We start from the raw sequence: 21,423 nt of genomic DNA, 5'->3' as shown, positions 1-21,423 counted from the left end.
TCAAGAAGGGACTCTTTGTTTTTGCGAACTTGCGACAGAGCAGCGCAGGGCGGCCCAATGTCACATCACTGACCCAGTTGATACTCTGATGTCTCCTGGATTGAGGCAATAAGATAAAGAGTCCCTTGAGAACGGCCAATATGGAAAAGGGCCAATCCTGCGCCCCTGCGGAATGCCTTCTCATTTCCTGGAATACGAGTGTGCGTTTCATTCATCGAGACTGACAACAATGCATCACTCCACAGCACGTAGGCCCTGAACTAGGCATTCTGCTGCCGTTCTGTTAGAGGATTTAACAAGTTAAAAACAGATAAGATACACTGAGTAAGTGTGATGACTGCGTAATGACTTCCTTTCTACACAGCTGAAAGGGATAGTGTCGACGCCAATTAAGGGAAAGAGAGGATTGTGGTTTTCACCACCACCAACTACTATAATACTGTAGGCTACAGATTAGGCTATACATTGCTAGGACTACTACAACCTTTTCTACATAAACTACAATTGCATCTAGGCTTACTACTAATTGAAGTTTACACCATACAGTGTTAAAAGATAATCAACTCTATATGTTGATTTTGCAAAACATTACTTAAAGCTGGATGGGATTTGTATGGTGAAACTGCCACATCCGTATATACTGCAATTTTTATTTACTGCAATTTGTATGTAAAGCAACAAAAAACATTGCACGATGCTCCTCTCCTGTTTCAACATCACAACAATAACAAACGTGCTGTGCGAGCAGTGGTGCTGTTTCCCCTTATGCAGATGTCAGCTTTAACACCATTTATTTATTTATTTAACAACAAATTCTTATTTACAATGACGGCCTACACAATGGTAGTCAACTAATACGAGTTAAAAATGTACTCTGAGTTAATTTTCAACACTTTACACCAGTGAATGCAACAATCACCAGTGTTGGCCAATTTTCTAGTATTTACAGTGTTAAACTAAATGGTTGAAAAGCTAAGCTGCAACAGGACAATATAGACACTTTTTAAGTGTTGATTTAACACTTATGGTTTTTCTGTGTACAACTGTTAGCCTATGACTCCCTTCTACACTTCTGCCCATGCAACTTTGTTAACTGATCTCTGCTTTGTTATTATACATTGATAAATAAATATCCATTTGATTAAATTTCAGAGGAATTCGGCTGTCAGTTCTCGCCAAAATGGAAGCTGAACCAAAAGGGTGTTATTCCCAGGATCTAACGAGCGGCACAATAAACATACTGTATTCTCTTCCTCCTCCTCTCTCTGGCGTGTCGGCACCCTTCCAGGACATAAATGGGGCCTGTTTCTAAATCACATATTGGATTTCTCCTAAAGCTTGTAATCACATTAAGTAACAGACAAAATAAAGGGTGAAATCAAGGGAAAAAAATGCTCAGATGAAATTAATTCAAGACATCGGAGTGGCTTAGGAGACCAAAGACGAAGCACGTAATTGCAGTTCAACTTGGGATTTACTGGGAAATCAGTAATGGTATTTGTTTTCTTTCATAGCTGTTACTACCTACTAGAGAAGACCCTACGGGGGAAGATTAATGGCAAAAAATAAAGATATCTGTGCCATACAGTCAGTAAATTCTGCATTGAATTGACTCTTTTATTGTTGTTGTAGAGTAGCAGAGCATGTTAGTGAATGAATGGTCCATACGTCTCATCTTCTATGCAAGGCACTGAATTGAGTCAAGCTTGTGGGAAGTAATAATGTATTTCAGTAAAGAGAGATACCCCATACGGTCATCTCGGCACAGATGACCTGAAATGGCCTGGACACAGGACTGTGTTGGAGCTGCAGAGGACAGTGATTTTAGCAGCAGCTCTGAATATCTGTTATCTAAGATAGCACAATAGAACTTCTACAAATCTGTCGGGGAGTCTGTTCTGCAGAGTGCCTCATGGAAAAAGACTCTCATGTTTTATCTCCTGGGTTTTTCCTTTTCCACAGAGGTAGAGGGAGCAAAGAGCGGAAAGAACGGTCCGAGTTACCCTACCTGAGAGGAGAAGAGAGGAGGAAAGATGTGAGGAGGGAGAGAGAGAGGGAAGAGAGAGGAAAGGAGGGAGGAAAGAGGTGAAGAGGGAGAGAGAGGGAAGAGAGGAGAGGAGGGAAAGGAGAGGAAAGAGGTGAGGAGGTGAGGAGAGAGGAGAGGGAAGAGAGGAGAGGAGAGGAGGGAAAGAAGAGAGGAAAGAGGTGAGGAGGGAGAGAGAAGAGGGAAGAGAGAGGAGGGAAAGAAGAGGAAAGATGTGAGGAGGGAGAGAGAGGGAAGAGAGGAGAGGAGGGAAAGGAGAGGAAAGAGGTGAGGAGAGAGGGAGAGAGGAGAGGGAAGAGAGGAGAGGGGGAAAGAAGAGAGGAAAGAAGTGAGGAGGGAGAGAAGAGGGAAGAGGAAAGAGGTGAGGAGGGAGAGAAGAGGGAAGAGGAAAGAGGTGAGGAGGGAGAGAGAAGGGGGAAGAGAGAGGAGGGAAAGAAAAGGAAAGATGTGAGGAGGGAGAGAGAGGGAAGAGAGAGGAGGGAAAGAAGAGGAAAGATGTGAGGAGGGAGAGAGAGAGGGAAGAGAGGAGAGTAGGGAAAGGAGAGAGCAAAGAGGTGAGGGAGAGAGAGAGGGAAGAGAGGAGAGGAAAGAGGTGAGGAGGGAGAGAGAACAGGAAGAAGAAAGGACATGAGATAGCAGAGGAGTGGAAAGAGGGATTAGTATTTTGTAGACATGACAAGGACACTAGGTTTTCCTGCAGACCGTATAGGTTTCCTTACAAAGGCAGCATTGTTCCTGTTGTCTGTGGGCCTGCTTGGCTAAAGAGGGATGGCATTGTGTTATCCTGTAATGCTACCTGTGATCTGATCAACGATAGCACTCCATGTTTGGTAAAGTTAGACATAAATATATCACAAATGCTATTAGGCCACCCGCGCCAGTCAATGTTGGCCTGCGTCCTGACGCGAGGACAGCGGGACCAAAGTAGAAACCACTTTACTTAAGACATCATTCTGGGAGAAAAGGAGAATGAGGGAATGGGGTTATGAAGGGAGAAAAACACCCGTCGTAAAGTAAGTGATTCATGTCTCAGGAGAGTGCTGACAAAAAATGCCAAGATGTGTGATTCCAGGTGTTCCCTCTTAGAAATCTATATGCAGCTATTAGGATTTGGTTGTTTCTGATAATCTGCTTGTTTTTTTGAATGTGTGGTCAAATAGAAAGGGACCGATGATATTATAAATCTCCCCTCTTGCGTGCACACGCACGCACACGCACACACCTCAATCTGAAAATAAGCAGTAGGAAAGCCTCACCTGAAACAGGCTTAGACATGACAGACAGGACAGAATGTTTTCCTCTTACAGCCTGGAAACAGTCAGGAAGAGACGGTGGTCATGATAGAGCTACAAACACATGATTGAGTGGACATTACCACTTCTGCCATTCAAACTATTAAATGCCCTGGCTGCAATTACGTTCTCCATTGATGCTTCATGTTGAAAATAGTTTGACAAGCTGCACTGTATAGGCATATTCTATAGTCAAAATTTCAAAAGATGCTTCTATATACAAATGCACATAAAAACAAAAAATCTCCACGATGCAGAAAGTCAAGGCACAGGATTTCAAGTAGCATTAATGTGCATTTCTGGCATCTTAAAATGTGTTCCTTTTTCACAGACCCCAAAGATAAAAAACAGTATCATCAATGATATTTCACAATTACAAAACCAGTCTATAATTTAATTTACTATCAGCTGGCTCTCTCCCATTCCGGAGACAACACAACGACTAGTATATTATGACGTTTGTTTATTCACACATTTTTACATTTACAAATCTGCATATTATGTACATTCAGTAGTTGATGTTGTGGAAGACATATCCATTAGAGAACTACATAGGAGGGACCAGTAGTTTCTCCTGACTGGGAAGAACTCGGGGGGGGGGGGCTTTAGGTATCTTCCTGGTCAGATCCCATAGACCAGGGTATTCAACTGTTACCCTACGATGTCAACAGCCTGCTGGTTTTCTGTTCTACCTGACAATTAATTGCACACACCTGGTGTCCCAGGTCTAAATCAGTCCCTGATATGAAGGGAACAATGGAAAAAAAGCAGTGGAACTTGCTTCGAGGTCCAGAGTTGAGTTTGAGGGCCATAGACCATGTAACCTGGCTGGGAAAAACTCAGGGGCCTTGAGTATCTTCCTGGTCAGATCCCATTTTCCAGGTAAAACTCCTAGCCCTGCAACATATTGCTTCGTGGTGATGTTTCCCCTAAGTACAGATCTAGGATCAGCTTCCCCTCTTCCAAGCCTAACCGTAACCAATACTGGGCCAAATGTAAAACTGATCAGTGACTAGGGGCAGTGACTACACCCTACTCCCAACACAACATAAGACATGTATGAACTGTTCCCTGACTGTAAAGACCCAGAGTCTATTGGATCCCCCCCCCCGAGGCTTGTGGAGGCACACAATGCAGGGTGGTGTTCATTATGCACCAAACTGAAGAAAATGGAGGGACTACTTGGACTTGTCCAATAAGAAACACACATTTTTGGTTTCTGTCAGAAATCATTTTAAAACGCTTTCCATTGCATGCCCTAATGAACAAGACCCAGGATATGCTGTGAATCACATACAACAATCTCTCTCTCTCTGCTCACTGTATATAAACAGTCCGTCATACAAAATGGTATTGTATCCAAAATCAGACAGAGGACATTAAACCACAGGAAATGCAACTGAAGTGTGGTTGTGGGAGGAACAACTAGTGACAGAATTAAAAACTAACTCTTGAATTAGTCTACCTGTCAGCTTATATTCTGTGATTTGGCCCAGTTTTTCCTGACTACATGACCTGGCCAGGAAAAACTTGGGGCCCTAGTTATGGGCTACAATATCAGGGGTGTAATCATTAGTCCAAACAGTTAAAACCAGAGTTTGTATTGGACAAATTCAGCTTGGTCCCTCCCCGTTTTGTTCCTTTTTGCAACAGAATCGGCATAATGAATACACCCCAGCCCATGGTTTTTCCTTGTCAGACAGATGGTCAGAAAAACACTTGTCCATATGTATGATGCTGATCAATGGCAAGCAGTGTTCTATATATATATATACAGTATCAATCAAAGTTGACACCTACTCATTCAAGAGTTTCTTTATTTTTACTATTTTCTACATTGTAGAATAATAGTGAAGACATCAAAACTATGAAATAACACATATGAAATAATTTAGTAACCAAAAAAGTGTTAAAATCAAAATATATTTTAGATTCTTCAAAGTAGCCACCCTTTGCCTTGATGACAGCTTTGCACACGCTTGGCATTCTCTCAACCAGCTTCACCTGGAATGCTTTTCCAACAGTCTTGAAGGAGTTCCCAACTATGCTGAGCACTTGTTGGCTGCTTTTTCTTCACTCAGCAGTCTGACTCATCCCAAACCATCTCAATTGGGTTGAGGTTGGGTGATTGTGGAGGCCAGGTCATCTGATGCAGCACTCCATTACTCTCCTTGGTCAAATAGCCCTTACACAGCCTGGAGGTGTGTTTTGGGGTCATTGTCCTGTGGAAAAATAAAATGAAAATCCCACTAAGCGCAAACCAGATGGATGGCATATTGCTGCTGAATGCTGTGGTAGCCATGCTGGTTAAGTGTGCCTTGAATTCTAAATAAATCAGTGTCACCAGCAAAGCACCTCCACACCATCACATAACTCTAATGACCTTATCCTCTGCAGCAGAGGTAACTCTGGTTCTTCCTTTCCTGTGGCGGTCCTCATGTGAGACAGTTTCATCATAGCACTTGGTTTTTGCGACTGCACTTGAAGAAACCTTCTGTATACCAACCCTACCATGTCACAACACAACTGATTGGCTCAAACACATTAAGGAAAGAAATTCCACAAATTAACAAGGCAATGCCTTGTTGAAATGCATTCCAGGTCACTACCTCATGAAGCTGGCTGAGAGAATGCGAAGTGTGCAAAGCTGTCATCAAGGCAAAGGGTGGCTACTTGGAAGAATCTGAAATATATTTACATTTGTTTAACACTTCTGGTTACTACATGATTCCATGTGTCATTTCATAGTTTTGATGTCTTCACTATTATTCTACGATGTAGAAAATAGTACAAATAAAGAAAAACCTGGAATGAGGTGTCCAAACTTTTGACTGGTACATACAGTATATATATATATAGATAAATAAACTCCATTAACTAAGGATGGAGGATCAACCTGCATTTCAACATTTCTAACAGTTGGTTAAGGTAGGGGTAGGCAACTCAAACCACCGGCTGATGTTTGTCACCAGAACATATTTCTAATAATTTGTGCACTGCAAATTGAACACAACTAATCCCAAAAATAGATTATTTTCAAGTACAATTTCATACCTTGATTACATTGAGACATGATCATCATTTATTTATGGAAATACTTGAACAGATTTCCTAAATTAAATATATTTTTTGCTGAATTCCTGTTGTGTATTTTTTGACCAAAAAGGAAAATCCTGAGGGCCTGCGGGCCACCTGTTGCCAACCCCCATTTTAAAGTCTCTGCAACTGAATAATGTGCTGTCTAAAAGTATTCAAAGTGAATTAGAAAAAAGTCTGCGCTTATAATTCAAATCTAAGGTAGGGAGCAGAGTACTGCCGTTTGACCACAGGCCAGATGCAAATTAAACAAAACATTGCATCAGCAAGAGGAAGACCTCTACCACCTCTTTATGTCTGTTCAGAATTACAATGCAGACATCACTGCACTTTGAAATGTTGGGCAAAAAAACTATGCAAATACTGTCTTTGAAATCATGCATCTAAATCTATGTAAACACCATTCATTAGTATCAGTGACAATCAAAGTGATGGGGGAAAAAAATCTGGATTAACCTTAAATTCACACAAATGTGAACAAATATGCTTTAAAAACAGGGGCATTGACATTTAAACACAAATTCACTTATTTATTCTTAACCCAATACCCGTTCCATCTCCCACAAAGTAAAAATAATTTTAACGTATTTTAACTAAATATTTAGTTAAAAAAAATACAGGTGCGTGTCTTGTAAAACTCTTAAAAGACACGCATACACATAGAAAAACAATACATGGGTCACATCAACACACAATACCATCCAACAAATTACAAATACATTAAGAATAGAGGAGATCATCGCTTAAATAATTCTACAAAAATATCTGCTGTACATATGACAATTATTTACATTTGTTTTTTTCGATGTTTATGTCTGTACATGGAAACCATTGCAGACAGACTTCACCGAGCTATGCTGGATGACTCATCTTGTGAACACCTACTGTAAATGTGGAAAACTCAGGCCTTCCCTCTACTGAAAACCTTCCTCGGTATCGCTCACTTGTGAATCCTTCAATCAATAAATCAAGTCAAAACGGGTGTACTTTAGCCAACTCAAGCTTGAGGTAACTCAGCACTGAGCTTTTGTAATACTTGAATAATTAAGGGGTTTTGATAACCTGATTATTTGAAATGTTGTATCACAAGATTGACCCATTCTGCAACAAGTTTTCCAGTCTGACAATCCTTTCTCTCTCGCGCTCAACTTCCCCAGATTTACCACAGCAAAGAAACATTGGCATCTTCATGAAAACTAATAGGAACACTTAATATCCACAAAGAAAATCATTGGCACGATGTGGACTGAAATCTGACATGTGACATACATTATGGGTAACATGACAGCAACGAATCGACGGTCATCTAATTTCTATCAAAACAAGCTTTATTCCACAACATGAATTAGGACTGCACCACTTCATCAACCATTCATCATGATTGAAAGAAAGCCCTACTTGAAACACTGCCACCTGTTCCCGTCCATCCAAAGGCGTAACGCTGATAACGCGGTTGGAAACACAGCCGAGAGAGAAAGATACTCCGTCTCCACCATCCGACAGCGTGTTTAACTGAGGTTACAAAGTGACCTCTGGAGGTTGTACAAAAACCTGGTCCTCCACCTCCTCCAGGCTTCAGACAACGGAAGGTAGCACAATGCTTGCATAGTCTGATGAAAGGAGAGAACGACGTTCTCCGTCTGCCTGGTTCGGGGGGGGGTGTATATATAAAAAAAACTCTTGTCATCACACATTGTCAAACTTGTGTTTTAGGTAGTCTTTCATGACCTTGGCAATGGGCAGGTCCTCCAGAAACTTCAAGCTCTGGAGGCCTATGCGATTTCGGATGTTTATCCGACACATGTCCTGCAAAGTCCTGGGTTGTCCTGAAAAGATACAACACATCTGTTAACAATATCAAAGCGGATTGCCCTTGAACTGGTCATTCTACAATCGTGTGTATGAAATAAAAGGTTGAAGTTAAGCGTGTTTTGATAACTAATCTTGCACAAAAGACTGAGGATGTAAAAGGTGAACAGAAGACTGGAAGTCACAGCCAGGGTGAGTCAGACAAGCATGTCTAGTGGTGTGAATTTGCTTGTTTCACTTTGATTCATGACATTTGACTCTGAATCAAAGTGAAACAAGCAGCTGGTCAGTAAGCTCCCTCTCACTGTGACTTTAGATTATTCCACACTTCAAATGGGACAACAATGAGCCTTTCAACAATGAGCCTTTCAAGGCCAAACACCCTCTTATTGGCAGTTTTAAAATGTTTAGGAAACTGGAGGAAAAATCTATTAGCATCCAGGAAGCTAGCTCTGGAGTGTTATCAGTCTAATGTGGCAAGAGAAAAATCCCTCTTCCTCACATTCCCTCTCCCAGTCTCTCGTTCTCTCTGCCATAGGAAGCAACCACAACCAAAGCCAGCAGGAAAAAACACAAGGGCAGGACCCAACCCAGCTGGATGGTCTCTCCCCGTCTACTGTCACCACAACCATACCGTCCTCGTCTCTCCCCGTCTACTGTCACCACAACCATACCGTCCTCGTCTCTCCCCGTCTACTGTCACCACAACCATACCGTCCTCGTCTCTCCCCGTCTACTGTCACCACAACCATACCGTCCTCGTCTCTCCCCGTCTACTGTCACCACAACCATACCGTCCTCGTCTCTCCCCGTCTTCTGTCACCACAACCATACCGTCCTCGTCTCTCCCCGTCTTCTGTCACCACAACCATACCGTCCTCGTCTCTCCCCGTCTTCTGTCACCACAACCATACCGTCCTCGTCTCTCCCAGTCTTCTGTCACCACAACCATACCGTCCTCGTCTCTCCCCGTCTACTGTCACCACAACCATACCGTCCTCGTCTCTCCCCGTCTACTGTCACCACAACCATACCGTCCTCGTCTCTCCCCGTCTACTGTCACCATACTGGCCTCCTCTCCCTGTCACAACCATACTGTCCTCTTTTCTCCCTAGTCACCACAACCATACTGTCCTCTCTGTGTCTGTCTGCAGTCTCCAGAACTAAGCCGTCCTTTCCTTTCTCCAGGTGAAACTGAACTAAAGGTTTGGTTTAAAAATCTCAGACAGGTGTGACAGCGTGGCACAGTGGTAATGCTTTCTCCACTCTTCAACTATAGGCTACCCCTTCATCCACACTGTCTAAATAAAGAGAAATCATGCGGAAGATGAGTCGCAGTTCTCCTTTACAAACCATAGGCTTCAAGACAATCATTTATAGACTACAGGTGAAATATCAGTGTTGGTGAACCAACTTCAGCCAAGGTAAGTGTGAAATCCTGTTTGGTTGTATTTCAACTTTTAAAAGACATTCTCGTTTCCATTTCATCTCTCTACACCCAACCCACCTGAGAAACAACCTAAGGGAAACACTGATACATCTATGGCATAATATACAATGAGCTTCATAAGAGCTGGGTGCCATTCATCCTTCAACAAGGCCCTGCTAGCCGCAGCAGATGGGTTCATCCACTGAGGTAGTCAGTGTAATCAATAAGGGGGATATGTGATCTGGCTGATCGTTTGCTACGGTCTGAATGAATAGAGGGGTCTGACTTCACATGGCTGTCAGTCTGAAATAGCACAGCAGGTCTTCGTCCCAAATGGCCACCCCATTCACTACATAGTGCACTACTTTTGACCAGAGCCCTATGGGGAATATACAGTATGGGGACAGGGTGCCATTTGGGAGCAGCCCAGAGCGCTTTGATATCTCCATATCAAAGTTCAGTGAGAAACACAGAGGAATGCAGCAGGGCATTGTGCCTCTAAAATCATTTCTGCTTCAGGTAACGTCGTGCCCCCCCCCAACAGAACACTGGTCATTATAAAACCATGGCAACGCTCCCTGTCCCTATGTTTCTGGAGGTTATTTTTCTCCTCTCAACTTACAATCTTGCTCCAACACTTTCTGAACCAGACTTGAAGCGTTTCCATCGCCCTGTCCTGAAGTCAGGTTTCTGTTCAGGTTCATAGAAAGTTCTCATTTACTTTTCTGGTCTGATCTGCACAAATGTTTTTGACAACCAACAACGAATATGTTAAGTTGAATTGATACATTGGCAATTATATTTAACACAACCTTGGATGTTAATTTTAGGGCGTCATCGTTCCGTCTGTCTGATAAAGCAATCTAGGGGAAACGCTGAGTCCCAGTCAAGCCATGACATTAAAAACAGTGTTTATATCCACTAGCGATACGGTACTAGTACTACTAACAGCCTAGTGTCCCCAGACGGTGCCCCTCCCTGCCCAAGACTTACTGGTGACCTCCTGTAGGAAGTCCAGGCAGGGCCGGCTAATGCCCGACATGCTCGACGACACCGCCACGGGAGTCTGGCCCTCGTAGTTCCTTGTGTTGGTGTCGGCGCCGTACTTGTAGAGCATCTGGGCACACAGCACGTCGTCTCTTAGTGCCGATAGGTGCAACGGGGTCTGCCCGTCCTCGAGGCGACCCAGGTTAGTGTCCGCACCCCGCTGCAGGAACATACGACAGTAGGAATGATTCCCCTTGATGACGGCGTAGCGCAGCAGGAAGCCATTTTGAATGTCGATGTTGGCGCTGTGGTCCAGCAGGATTCTCACGCAGCTGGAGCGCTCGCGGATGATGGCGAGTTGGAGGGGCGTGGTGCCCTTGTCGCTGAGGGGATCCACCTCGGCGCGGAACTCAAGGAGGAGCCGCACAAAAGAGTCACGGCCGTAGTGGGCGGCCACGTGCAGCGGCGTCCAGCCGTCGTTGCTCTTGGCATTGATGATGTCGCTGCGGAAGTCCGACTCCAGCATGAGGCGGGCGATGCGCGCGCGGCCGTGCATGGCGGCATAGTGGAGCGCCGTGAAGCCGCCGATGAAGTCCTTTACTGTGGGGTCAGCTGCGCGGGAGATAGACAGGGGACAAGGGGGGGTGAGGGGAACTGTCTTCTACAGGCTCTTTATTACAACAACAAAAAGACCCAGTCGGTTAAAACACTAACAAATAACAATCAAACAGACTCCGAGAGAGGAGAGAGAGAGAGAGAGAGAGAGAGAGAGAGAGAGAGAGAGAGAGAGAGAATGGATGATTGAGTGACAGCAGCGTAAAACATTAAAGGGACAATCTGCAATTACTACATACATTTCTGAACTTACAAATTAATTATATGTTTCCATAGATTTTTGAAGAACATAACTTATAAATGCCTCATGAGCTCAGTTCAACTATCATACCCCATCAGAACCAATAATATAAGCTTGTTTTACGCCAATGTTTGTAAACAAAGTAAATGTAAACAATCGCTACACAGCCTCAAAAAATGGTTTAAACTATACTTTGATATCATGGTCAGTCCTTGCATCCATAGCTCTGTCTATGAATTTGAGGGTGGTTACAGTTCAACAGTCCCATCTCTCAGCTTTTTACCAAAACAGGAGCGGGGATTCCACTGTGTTATTATTTCATCTGCTGATTGCCACTTTAAAGCCTGCTGTGGTGTGAATGGAAAGAGTGGGCCGGCAGATGCTGGAGCATTAGAACAATTAGCATCAGTGAGACGTTAGAGTGTGAAAGCAGGGTCAGGGGTTAAAGTCCTGCTATTTCAATTAGCCAAGGCCGAGAGTGCTGGTAATGACCACGTCAGTGTCCGCTAGGGCCTAGAGGGGAATTTTCCATTCAAACAGCCTTGTTAAAAATGGCTGGCTCCCCTCTTATCCAACATAAATCCATTAAGTAGGCTATATGACTGACTAGCAAAGAGATTATTTTTAGAGTATCATTAAATTATTTTAGACAATTAAGTCAAGGGTAACAACATACTCTTGCTTTGTTGGTTATGCATACATTTCAACGGTCTCAATTTTTTCTGCGCATAATCCAAAATAAATCCCTGACTCGTCCAATGAGCTGTTCAGAGAAAAACAGTTACTGAGAGACGGTCTACAGCGCCCTCTGGACTTGATGTCATGATCACTGCATCTACGATTTGGAATCAAAATCTGTACACATTTTAATAGCAAAAAATAAAAACAATAAATGATTGCAACACTATTCCATCATAATTTCCTAAAATGAACATGATTTTCACTCTGCTCAGAAGCATACTGTTAGACTGCTATAGGGTAAAGTTTCCCCTAGGTACAGATCTAGGATGAGCTTCCCCCTGTCCTAACCTTAACCATTAGTGGGGAAAATGTAAAACCGACCCAAGATCAGCATCGAGGGGCAACTTCACCCTACAGCCTATATACCGTGTTAGAATGACCTGGGAGTGAAGCTGTGGAGAAGATTAGCTGCTGCCATTCCCAGACTGGTTATATACTGCCATCTATAGACCAACAATTCAAAGGTGGAGTTTGATTCAGGTTGCACTGTCATGGTGCACCAATATGAAATATATCTCAAACAAACAACACATGTGAAAGGATAATCATTATGAACAAATATGTGATTAGATTACTGATATAAAGCCACTGAATGGATGCATGTAGCATCATATGGCAGACCCTTGATGTGTAACAACCATTTCCTCTGCTAGTCTCCTTTTCTTTGTGAACATGGATTCTGACAGGGGACCTCACAAATCCTTTCACCGACCTTGTCACCAGGCCAATTGTGAGAAGTGTTTCCCTAGCACCCATCTCTACTAACACTTGGCCTCCATTGGTTTCAATTTAGCCGTGACTATAACCTTGGGGGCTTTTTGAGTTCTGCTAAGGAAAAAGAAAGAAGGCAGAACACTGCATTCGACATGTGACAACAGCACAGGAGGCTGCTAAGGGGAGGACGGCTCATAATAATAAATAATAAAGGCTAGAACGGAGCAAATGGAATCCAACACATGGAAACCATGTGTTTGATACAATTCCCCTGATTCCGCTCCAGCCATTACTAGGAGCCCGTCCTATCCAATTAAGGTGCGCCCAACATCCTGTGGACCAAAACACCAGACCCTCGTATTCACCTCCGTGCTCCAGGAAGACCCGGACACATCTCTCCTTCCCCTTGGCAGCGGAGAAGTGGAGCAGGGTCCACCCGTTGGCATCACGGATCTTCGGAGAGTAGCCTTGCTCCAGCATCTTCCTGACAGTGTACACATCCCCCGCTGCCACTGCAGCCTGGAGCAAAGACAGAACAAACCAAGAGCATTAGCATTCATCTCTAGCATAAGCAGTCATTTACCAGTGGGAAATGCTAACGGTAGAGTAGAACGTCTTGGTATTAAGTGTCTTTGCCTGTATCTGCAGCTCCTCTTGAAGCTCGGGGTTCCTTCTACAGTGATGGTTCAGCATCCTGTTACATCTCGTAAGGGGAGGGGTCATCCACACCTAGTCCTCTGTCTGGAGAGTTGAGACAGTAAACACGTAAGCTGCATCACTTAATTTGGGTTATTAGTCGAAAATAGCTAGGCCTACGTTTTGATACCACTACATCGTCATGGATACATTTATGTTATTGGTATAAATCAGCTGACTATACATTAGCAGGTTTTCTAAATCCAACTGTTCCGCTGGGATCAAAAGCCGTTGCACATTCTAGTTCTAGCACATCTCATTCAACTAACCAAGGGCTTGAGGGGTGCTCGGGTGGAATAGAGGAAATCTGTTAGACAACTGGGGGTCCCCACTGCACTATACCACAGTGGTCACCAGCTCCGGTGATCAGTTGAAACAGGTAGGCTATTTGATGCTTGGCAGGAATCAGGGTTGGTGACCACCGCAGCACCACTTCTAGGTGTGCAGAACACTTGTATACTTTACGGACCCTATGGTATTCCATACTGTGCAGCAGCAGATGTTCACCTTTTGTCAAGCTTGATTATGTAGTCAAGCCAATTTTCATGTGTCTCTCTTGCGCAACAGTAGGACAGACAGATAAGAACTCCGCTCAAATGGATTGTGGGCTAGCACTGACTGAAAAAAACAAAGACAATTTAATGAGTATTCAAATTCAACAGTTTATATTATCCACTAGAAGGCATTCAAAAACTTACTGCATTGAGACAGTCATAACATTATGACAGCAACTGAGAAATGGGAATAGCTAAACATTTTACATAAATGTAATGTTAGCTATACCTGCAGCTAGATTCTATCCAAATGGGATGGCGGTATGATAGCCATTTCACTACCTAGATAACAATGTTGAATGTAAAAACAAGCAAGCTAGTAGGCTAATTGCTTATAATACGATACAAACAAAAGCTAGCTAGTAGTGGTAGCTAGCTTACTTGCTAACAGTTAGATAGCTACTTGTATTGGAAGGTCGGCTGCTGTCTTTTGTCTTCCAAATTAGGGCAATGTTATAGCTTTAGCGGTGTTCTTTAAAGCTAGACTAGACAATGCATTTTAGACAAAGTTGAAGTAAAAATAATTCACAGCAACCTATCTAGCTAAGTAGCCACTGGCCAGCTAATAGTTAGATAACTATACACTCAAACAATGGAATGTTAGCTAGTTAGCTAACGTTAGCTAGCTAGCACTGCGACCCCAACTTGTTCCACTCCTTTCTGACTTATTTTAATTATATATCTACATGCCCACAAACTACGGCATGATACTACGGTACATTGTGCGGATATATTGCTATATATACACACAATTCCCTTTTAAGGAATAAATTAATCGATCAACTACTGCTGGTTAGCAATTAGCCTAAATCGTTACCCAGTTTTCAAGCTACTTGGACTGCATTGGATTTCAGAGTTTTAAAACATTTGTAACAATTTAATAGCTATGTGAACATGTGCACAACTCGAGAAGGCAACCATACTTCAACTACACAAGGTAGGTGTTAGCTAGCTTTGATGAATGAATGCATTATTCTTACTTAAAATACGAAGCTAGCAGGCTTGCTAGCCATTCTCCACCGATACGAACCCCCAATTTCAACGGGCTTGTTTTAGCCAATCAGGCACAAGAAGCGAGGAATTTGAGCTGTCAAATCAGCATCCTTCTGCAAAACTTTATAAACTTCAGTCTGTTTAGCTCGATTTCTAACAAAGTAGGCAAACGGTTTGTATGGCTATAATTCTTCTCATTGTTGACACAATAGAATGAGTGAACTCCTTTCCAATTTTCTACTAAATGTTATCGCACGCTATACTTCCGTGTTCAGTCACGTGGTGCACTGTCTGTATACAACACAGCCAGAACTTACAATTAAGATAATACTTAAAAAAAGAAAATTACAAACTGATATTTTATATACAATATAGACTAAATGGATCATTTTAGGTCCAGAAACGTTAGGGTGTACGACAACATTTAAAGTGATTTAACTGTACATTATAAATCGTACTACAAGTCACAGCATGCAACGCAAACCAAACAGGAAGAGATGTTAACGATTGTTTCGAGATGGTCGGCGCAAAGTCGAAGAATGCTTATTTTTCAAAAGGTAAATTAATTGCGGCGGCATAACATTTTAATATCCAGTGTTGCGTTATACAAAAGTGTACAGAAAACATCCTTGCAATTTATTTTATGCGCGCTTAGTAAAGTGTAGAACGTTGTTCGCGTGGCAGAAATCGAATCAAAATCTGACCACTGCCAAGACCCTCGTGATCATTGAAAACCCAAACGCTGTGTCAACATGAATGAACAATTTCATGTCCTAAATGATGCTTACAGAAGTTTATTGTCGAGAACATTACCCAACAAAATGAGTAGCCATGAGTTGGCATCCTCCATGTTCACATGTGTATGTGAACTGACTCTTGATGCCAGTGATGGTTCTCAGCACCAGGACCAGTCCAGAGATCCCATAACGTCCTTCAAATATTCTCCAAACCCAAATGGAACTGAATTGGCTTGTCTTGTGTTGACTCTGGTGGAGAAAATAAGCTCCAAGCTGACATCTCAACAACTGTCTCAAGAAACCAGCCTTTACTTCAAAGATGTTTCTACAGTATTATTCCAGTATATGGATTTTATGTCCAAACTTGTGAGTTTGGTTTCCTGCATATGATTGGAATATATAATTGTATTGTCCTTTGTTTGGGTTTGTTTATAGTAATAACATTTTTGTTCCCACCTCTCACAGGTTCACCTTGCCTGCTGCAAGGACAGGTTGCTGTCTCATCTAGCTGCAAAGAGTGTATCCTCCTATGTTATTTATGAGCTGCGTTGCTTTGTGAGTTTTCTGATTGCCCTCAAGTCTTGTGTGATTTATGACTATATTGTATTGCACAGTCAAGTAAGTTATATTGAATACTAGTCAAGTAACTCTTGGAGATCTGTGTGCATCAGACAGTCTCACATTAGAGAACCCAAATCTGTCACCCGATACTGTAAAATCCTATTTACACACAGGCCTACCAGGCTTTATTTAAGCAGATTCTTACATTCAGTTCTCTTTTTTTCTGACTAGAATACAGTCAACCAGATTTGGGAATGGAAGTGCTTGCAAGTGCTCCAGAACCCTTGCTCTGGCAACGCACTGGATGCATGCACATGGTCACTTACCACTGTCCTGAAAGCAGTTCTAAAAGAAACATCACAATATAAACCTGGTATTGAAACACAATTCATCCATCAATTGTACCAACATGTATCTTTTATTTTACTCCAAATAAGTTCCACTTGGTGCCAAATCCTATGTCGTTACCATGTATTTACGTGTTAGTTAGGCCACATAGGCTGGAATAGTGTAACTACAGTGTGGCTATGAATGTGTTGACATTGTAATTGTATTCTACCTACCTATGCATCTTCCATGTAAATACAATGTACATTGGTTTTAGCCACAGTGGGGCCTTCTCTTTCTTTTCCCCTCAGGGACTTTGGAGAAACTTCTTGCCACATTCGACACAGCTCTCACTGCTGTTTACTCCCAGCTTGTCCCTGTAGAGAGTCTGGGCCATGGGAACTCTGCATCATACCCCAGTAGTAACACGGCAGACTGGGCTACAACTCTGACTAACCTCCTAGACTTACTGGAAGTGCTCACTGCAGCCAGGTTCAAACTAAGCACCACCAGGGTCTGTTTCACCAGCTCAAGGCTCTCCCTCGTACAGGCATCAGCGCTACTGCGGATAGTCGACTCTCATGTCCACTACTTTGTGAAGAAGCAAGTGCTTCTGCTTTTAAAGAGGATTCTCCTTCAGAAGGCAGGCGAGGACATGGGTTTTGGCGAGGCGTCCTCCCTAACGCATGGAGATGATCACATGACCAGTGACATTCTTACACTGGCTGATGATGTGTTGCAGGCAGTGCACACTGATTGGTTACAGTGTGTTCCAGTGGAGTCGGCGGCCATTTTCTTTGGAGGGACGGGCCAATTGTGTGGCGGGAGCAGTGATGCGTTTGATCATGTGATGCTGAGGGCTGTTAGTCTAGTTGTGCTCAAGTCACTGGAATACAAAATCCAATCCGCTGGTGGGAAAGGTAATATAGGACTATTTGTAAATGTTATTAACCATATCTACGCTAGGCGCAATGTTTATTCTACCTTAAAGGTAGACTCAGCGAAATGACGTTGCCACGAGCAGCACCGCAGATATTGAGAAGAGAGACATGCAAGAATTCTCTCTCACACAGTCATACACAGTATCTGCACATGTGCACGTGTTCGCTTTGCTCTGTTTGAGCGTGGTAGCCATGGTACCAAAACAGCGATGTTGAGCCTCGTGGAAGTTGTTGCAGAAATTGACCCACTATGCTGTTTACTTTCTGCATCTGTCATATCGCTGAGTCTAACTTTAACATGACTAGTTTCTAAAGCTCAAATAATCAGAAGGAGAAAAACATAATGATGACAGGAACGATAATTCAGACAGATGTATACAATAGGGGGCAATGTCTCCCAACACATAACACACAAGAACAGTATTTCAGTAAGTATTGTCTCTCAAGGCAAAAGTTCCTCAGGACCCCTAACCACAGGTCTAGAATCAGATTACCCTACCCAGATCCATTATGGCTGTGAAATATCTGATCTGGAATCAGTGGGTAGAGGCAACTTCTACCCACTCTGTCCATTCACTTGTCTCTGGTCCCACAGGTGTATGTAATACCATAGGCATCCATGGCTATTTAAGTGCATTGCTGCTGTTCCTGAGCCAGCGTGGGGTCCAGCTGAAGCAGGGATCTCACTCCTGCTGCTGGGTGTCCTTGGTGTTTGGAGAGCAGGACGACGACATGATGGAAGCGGCAAAGGCTTTACTCCTACTATACCTCCATCACAGGTACTATACCACCTAATACATACTGTCATAATTTTTTTACTTTCACCTTTATTTAACCAGGTAGGCCAGTTGAGAACAAGTTCTCATTTACAACTGTGACCTGGCCAAGATAAAGCAAAGCAGTGCGACAAAAAACAACACAGAGTTACACATTAACAAACGTACAGTCAATAACAATGCAAAAATCTACAATTAATAGGCCATATTAGCGAAGTAATTACAATTTAGCAAATTAACACTGGCGTGATAGATGTGCAGATGATGATGTGCAAGTAGAAATACTGGTGTGCAAAAAAAGTATATAAAAACAATATGGGGATGAGGTAGGTAGTTGGATGGGCCATTTACAGATGGGCTGTATACAGCTGCAGCAGTCAGTAAGCTGCTCAGATAGCTGATACTTAAAGTTAGTGAGGGAGATTTAAGTCTCCAGCTTCTGCGATTTTTGCAATTCGTTCCAGTCGTTGGCAGCAGAGAACTGGAAGGAAAGGCGGCCAAAGTAGGTGTTATCTTTGGGGATGACCTGCTGGAGCACGTGCTACGGTTGGGTGTTATGGTGACCAGTGAGCTGAGATAAGGCGGAGCTTTACCTAGCAAAGACTTATAGATGACCTGGAGCCAGTGGGTCTGGCGATGAATATGTACCGAGGGCCAGCCGACGAGAGCATACAGGTCACAGTGGTGGGTGGTATATGGGGCTTTGGTGAGAAAACGGATGGCACTGTGGTACACTGCATCCAGTTTGCTGAGTAGGGTGTTGGAGGCTATTTTGTAAACGACATCGCCGAAGTTGATGATCGGTAGAATAGTCAGTTCTACGAGGGTATGTTTGGAAGCGTGAGTGAAGTAGGCTTTGTTTTGCGAAATAGGAAGCCGTTTCTAGATTTCATTTTAGATTTAGATGCTTAATGAGTCTGGAAGGAGAGTTTACAGTCTAGCCAGACACCTAGGTATTTGTAGTTGTCCACATATTAAGTCAGAACCGTCCAGAGTAGTGATGCTAGTCGGGCGGGCCGGTGTGGGCAGCGATCGGTTGAAGAGCATGCATTTAGTTTTACTAGCGTTTTAAGAGCAGTTGGAGGCCACGGAAGGAGAGTTGTATGGCACTGAAGCTCGTTTGGAGGTTTGTTAACACAGTGTCCAAAGAAGGGCCAGATGTATACAGAATGGTGTAGAGGTGGATCAAGGAATCACCCGCAGCAAGAGCGACATCGTTGATATATACAGAAAAAAGAGTCAGCCCAAGAATTGAACCCTGTGGTACCCCCATAGAGACTGCCAGAGGTCCGGACAACATGGATGAACAGTAAGAGTAGAATGGCTGGTTTATAATAATGAAACACTGGCTGATGGCCAAAAGGCAGTATTTCTGTGTGGCTTTCTTTTGGATGAATTCTGAATTGTAGTGTTGTCAGTGGTTGGTTTGATTCTGCTTATGAAAATCTGACATTTTGATTTTGAAATCTCTGATTATCTGAGATCAGTCACCCACATAAAGTAGTAGGTTGAGAACCTGATTGGACCAATTTCCCAGACACTGGACTAAAAACAATGCTCAATGCAGATTCAGGCAAATCCAGGATTAGTCTTATTTTGTGTCCGGGAAACAAGCCTATTATGTCCTAGAGATGTCTGACTCTTCTCTCTGTCTTCCTACAGAGTGTCCTCTGACCTGGAAGCTGATGCTGCGTGTGTCGTCGGCGGCAACCCCCACTGTCACTTTCTCTTCCTCCTCCGCAGCATCTCCTTTGACCACAGCATTCTCCTCGATTTCCTCATCTCAACGGAAACCTGCTTCCTCGAGTACTTTGTCCGTTACCTAAAACACCTCCGGGATGACTGGGAAGGCTTCCGAACGGTCTGTCAGAAGATTGATGGGTCGGACCGGTGTAAACTGAGCTGGAAGATTAGCCAGAAAGACAATCAACTATTGGACAACCTGAGAGAGGAACTCCAGCAGTCGTTGTGTCTCTCTCGTGGAAGTGTGTCTACTTGGAGCCATTCTGGAGGATCAGTTACCATCGTGGACCCAGAGCCAGCTCCATGTCTGCAGCCCAGCTTGTGTCTCCCTTCAGGGAGTGCAACTGCCCTGGCCTCTACTCCCCCTCCCCGTCTGGTGGACTACGGCAGCTCAGAGGAGTCTGAGACTGAGGACGGTGACCTCCCATCAGGCCTTACACAGGATAGGCTACACAGCGACTCTGTGGTTCACACACACAACAGCCACTCTTTTGATAGGACGGTTATGTGTCTGACAGAGCTCAGAGTGGTGGTGACTAGACTGCAGAGGAGGAGTCTGTTCCCTTACAATGCCACCTCGCTCTTGAAACTGCTGACACAGATTGAAGCGAAGAGAAGTTGTTCACAGCGTTGAATTCCATAATGACTAAATAAATGTTACATGGTGGTAAATGCATTTGGTCTCATTTGTAATATTTTGAGTGTTGTAAAATTCCAATAACTTTACCAAAATTTCCAGTTTGACAGAAATAAATTGCTTTTGGAAGACTCCTGGAATCAGGATGGAATAAGCATGAATTGTGGGAATCCTTCAACAGCGGCTTCTAGATTTCTTAAATGTATATTTTAATACATATACATTTCCTATTTGTGAATGGATGCTCTTTTTGGGGACCTTGTGGTTGGATGATTGTTTATGAAGGGATGGTTATGATAACCACTTCCTTTTATTTCCAACTACATTTCATGTCCTGTTTGCATGACCATTGTAAGTAAACACACACCTCTTTCAACTATGTATATTTCCTTTTGGCTTCCTCCCTTCAGTCCATCCAAACGTCACTTAAACAGCACTATTTTTCCCACCTGTCTCTGCTGATCCTCTCCTTACTCCTGTTTTCACCTCG

The 21,423-nt window shown here is 43.2% G+C and overlaps 2 protein-coding genes across 5 annotated transcripts; one reads left to right on the top strand and one right to left on the bottom strand.

Annotated features, from left to right (window-relative positions):
* Nucleotides 1-6,935: 6,935 nt before the first annotated feature.
* LOC106587825 (ankyrin repeat and SOCS box protein 7) lies at nucleotides 6,936-15,498 on the bottom strand. 3 transcript variants are annotated; one of them, XM_045708797.1, is made up of 6 exons: nucleotides 15,199-15,498; nucleotides 13,934-14,282; nucleotides 13,605-13,709; nucleotides 13,334-13,487; nucleotides 10,664-11,269; nucleotides 6,936-8,258 (listed from the first exon to the last, which is right to left on the bottom strand). In XM_045708797.1, exons 3-6 carry the CDS (start codon nucleotides 13,689-13,691, stop codon nucleotides 8,119-8,121), a joined length of 987 nt encoding a protein of 328 aa, XP_045564753.1. In that variant the 5' UTR covers nucleotides 13,692-13,709; nucleotides 13,934-14,282; nucleotides 15,199-15,498; the 3' UTR covers nucleotides 6,936-8,118. The 3 variants fall into 3 exon arrangements, with proteins under 3 accessions (XP_045564753.1, XP_045564751.1, XP_045564752.1); XM_045708795.1 differs by having other exon boundaries at nucleotides 14,172-14,282; XM_045708796.1 differs by lacking the exon at nucleotides 13,934-14,282 and having other exon boundaries at nucleotides 15,199-15,497.
* Nucleotides 15,499-15,671: 173 nt separating this feature from the next.
* On the top strand, nucleotides 15,672-21,094 carry LOC106587824 (protein Lines homolog 1). 2 transcript variants are annotated; one of them, XM_045708785.1, is made up of 6 exons: nucleotides 15,672-16,314; nucleotides 16,414-16,503; nucleotides 16,741-16,882; nucleotides 17,148-17,756; nucleotides 18,373-18,556; nucleotides 20,216-21,094. In XM_045708785.1, the coding sequence occupies exons 1-6, from the start codon at nucleotides 15,964-15,966 to the stop codon at nucleotides 20,928-20,930; spliced, it is 2,091 nt and encodes a 696-aa protein (XP_045564741.1). In that variant the 5' UTR covers nucleotides 15,672-15,963; the 3' UTR covers nucleotides 20,931-21,094. The 2 variants fall into 2 exon arrangements, with proteins under 2 accessions (XP_045564741.1, XP_014031942.1); XM_014176467.2 differs by having other exon boundaries at nucleotides 15,695-15,768.
* The last annotated feature ends 329 nt before the right edge of the window (nucleotides 21,095-21,423 follow it).

Source organism: Salmo salar, chromosome ssa26 (genome assembly GCF_905237065.1).
Source record: "Salmo salar chromosome ssa26, Ssal_v3.1, whole genome shotgun sequence".
NCBI lineage: Eukaryota > Metazoa > Chordata > Actinopteri > Salmoniformes > Salmonidae > Salmo > Salmo salar.
The sequence above is the reverse complement of the archived record's forward strand: the minus strand, read 5'-3'. Positions and strand labels throughout refer to the sequence as shown.

Excerpts from the sequence above, each read along its gene's own strand:
- LOC106587825 (XM_045708797.1), bottom strand. The coding sequence starts at position 13,691 with ATGACCCCTCCCCTTACGAGATGTAACAGGATGCTGAACCATCACTGT. Across the intron at positions 13,488-13,604 it reads AAGAGGAGCTGCAGATACAG|GCTGCAGTGGCAGCGGGGGA; the intron begins GCAAAGACACTT and ends TCTTTGCTCCAG. Across the intron at positions 11,270-13,333 it reads GGTCTTCCTGGAGCACGGAG|CTGACCCCACAGTAAAGGAC; the intron begins GTGAATACGAGG and ends TCTCCCGCGCAG.
- LOC106587824 (XM_045708785.1), top strand. The coding sequence starts at position 15,964 with ATGAATGAACAATTTCATGTCCTAAATGATGCTTACAGAAGTTTATTG. Across the intron at positions 16,504-16,740 it reads TTTATGAGCTGCGTTGCTTT|AATACAGTCAACCAGATTTG; the intron begins GTGAGTTTTCTG and ends TTTTCTGACTAG. Across the intron at positions 17,757-18,372 it reads CCAATCCGCTGGTGGGAAAG|GTGTATGTAATACCATAGGC; the intron begins GTAATATAGGAC and ends CTGGTCCCACAG.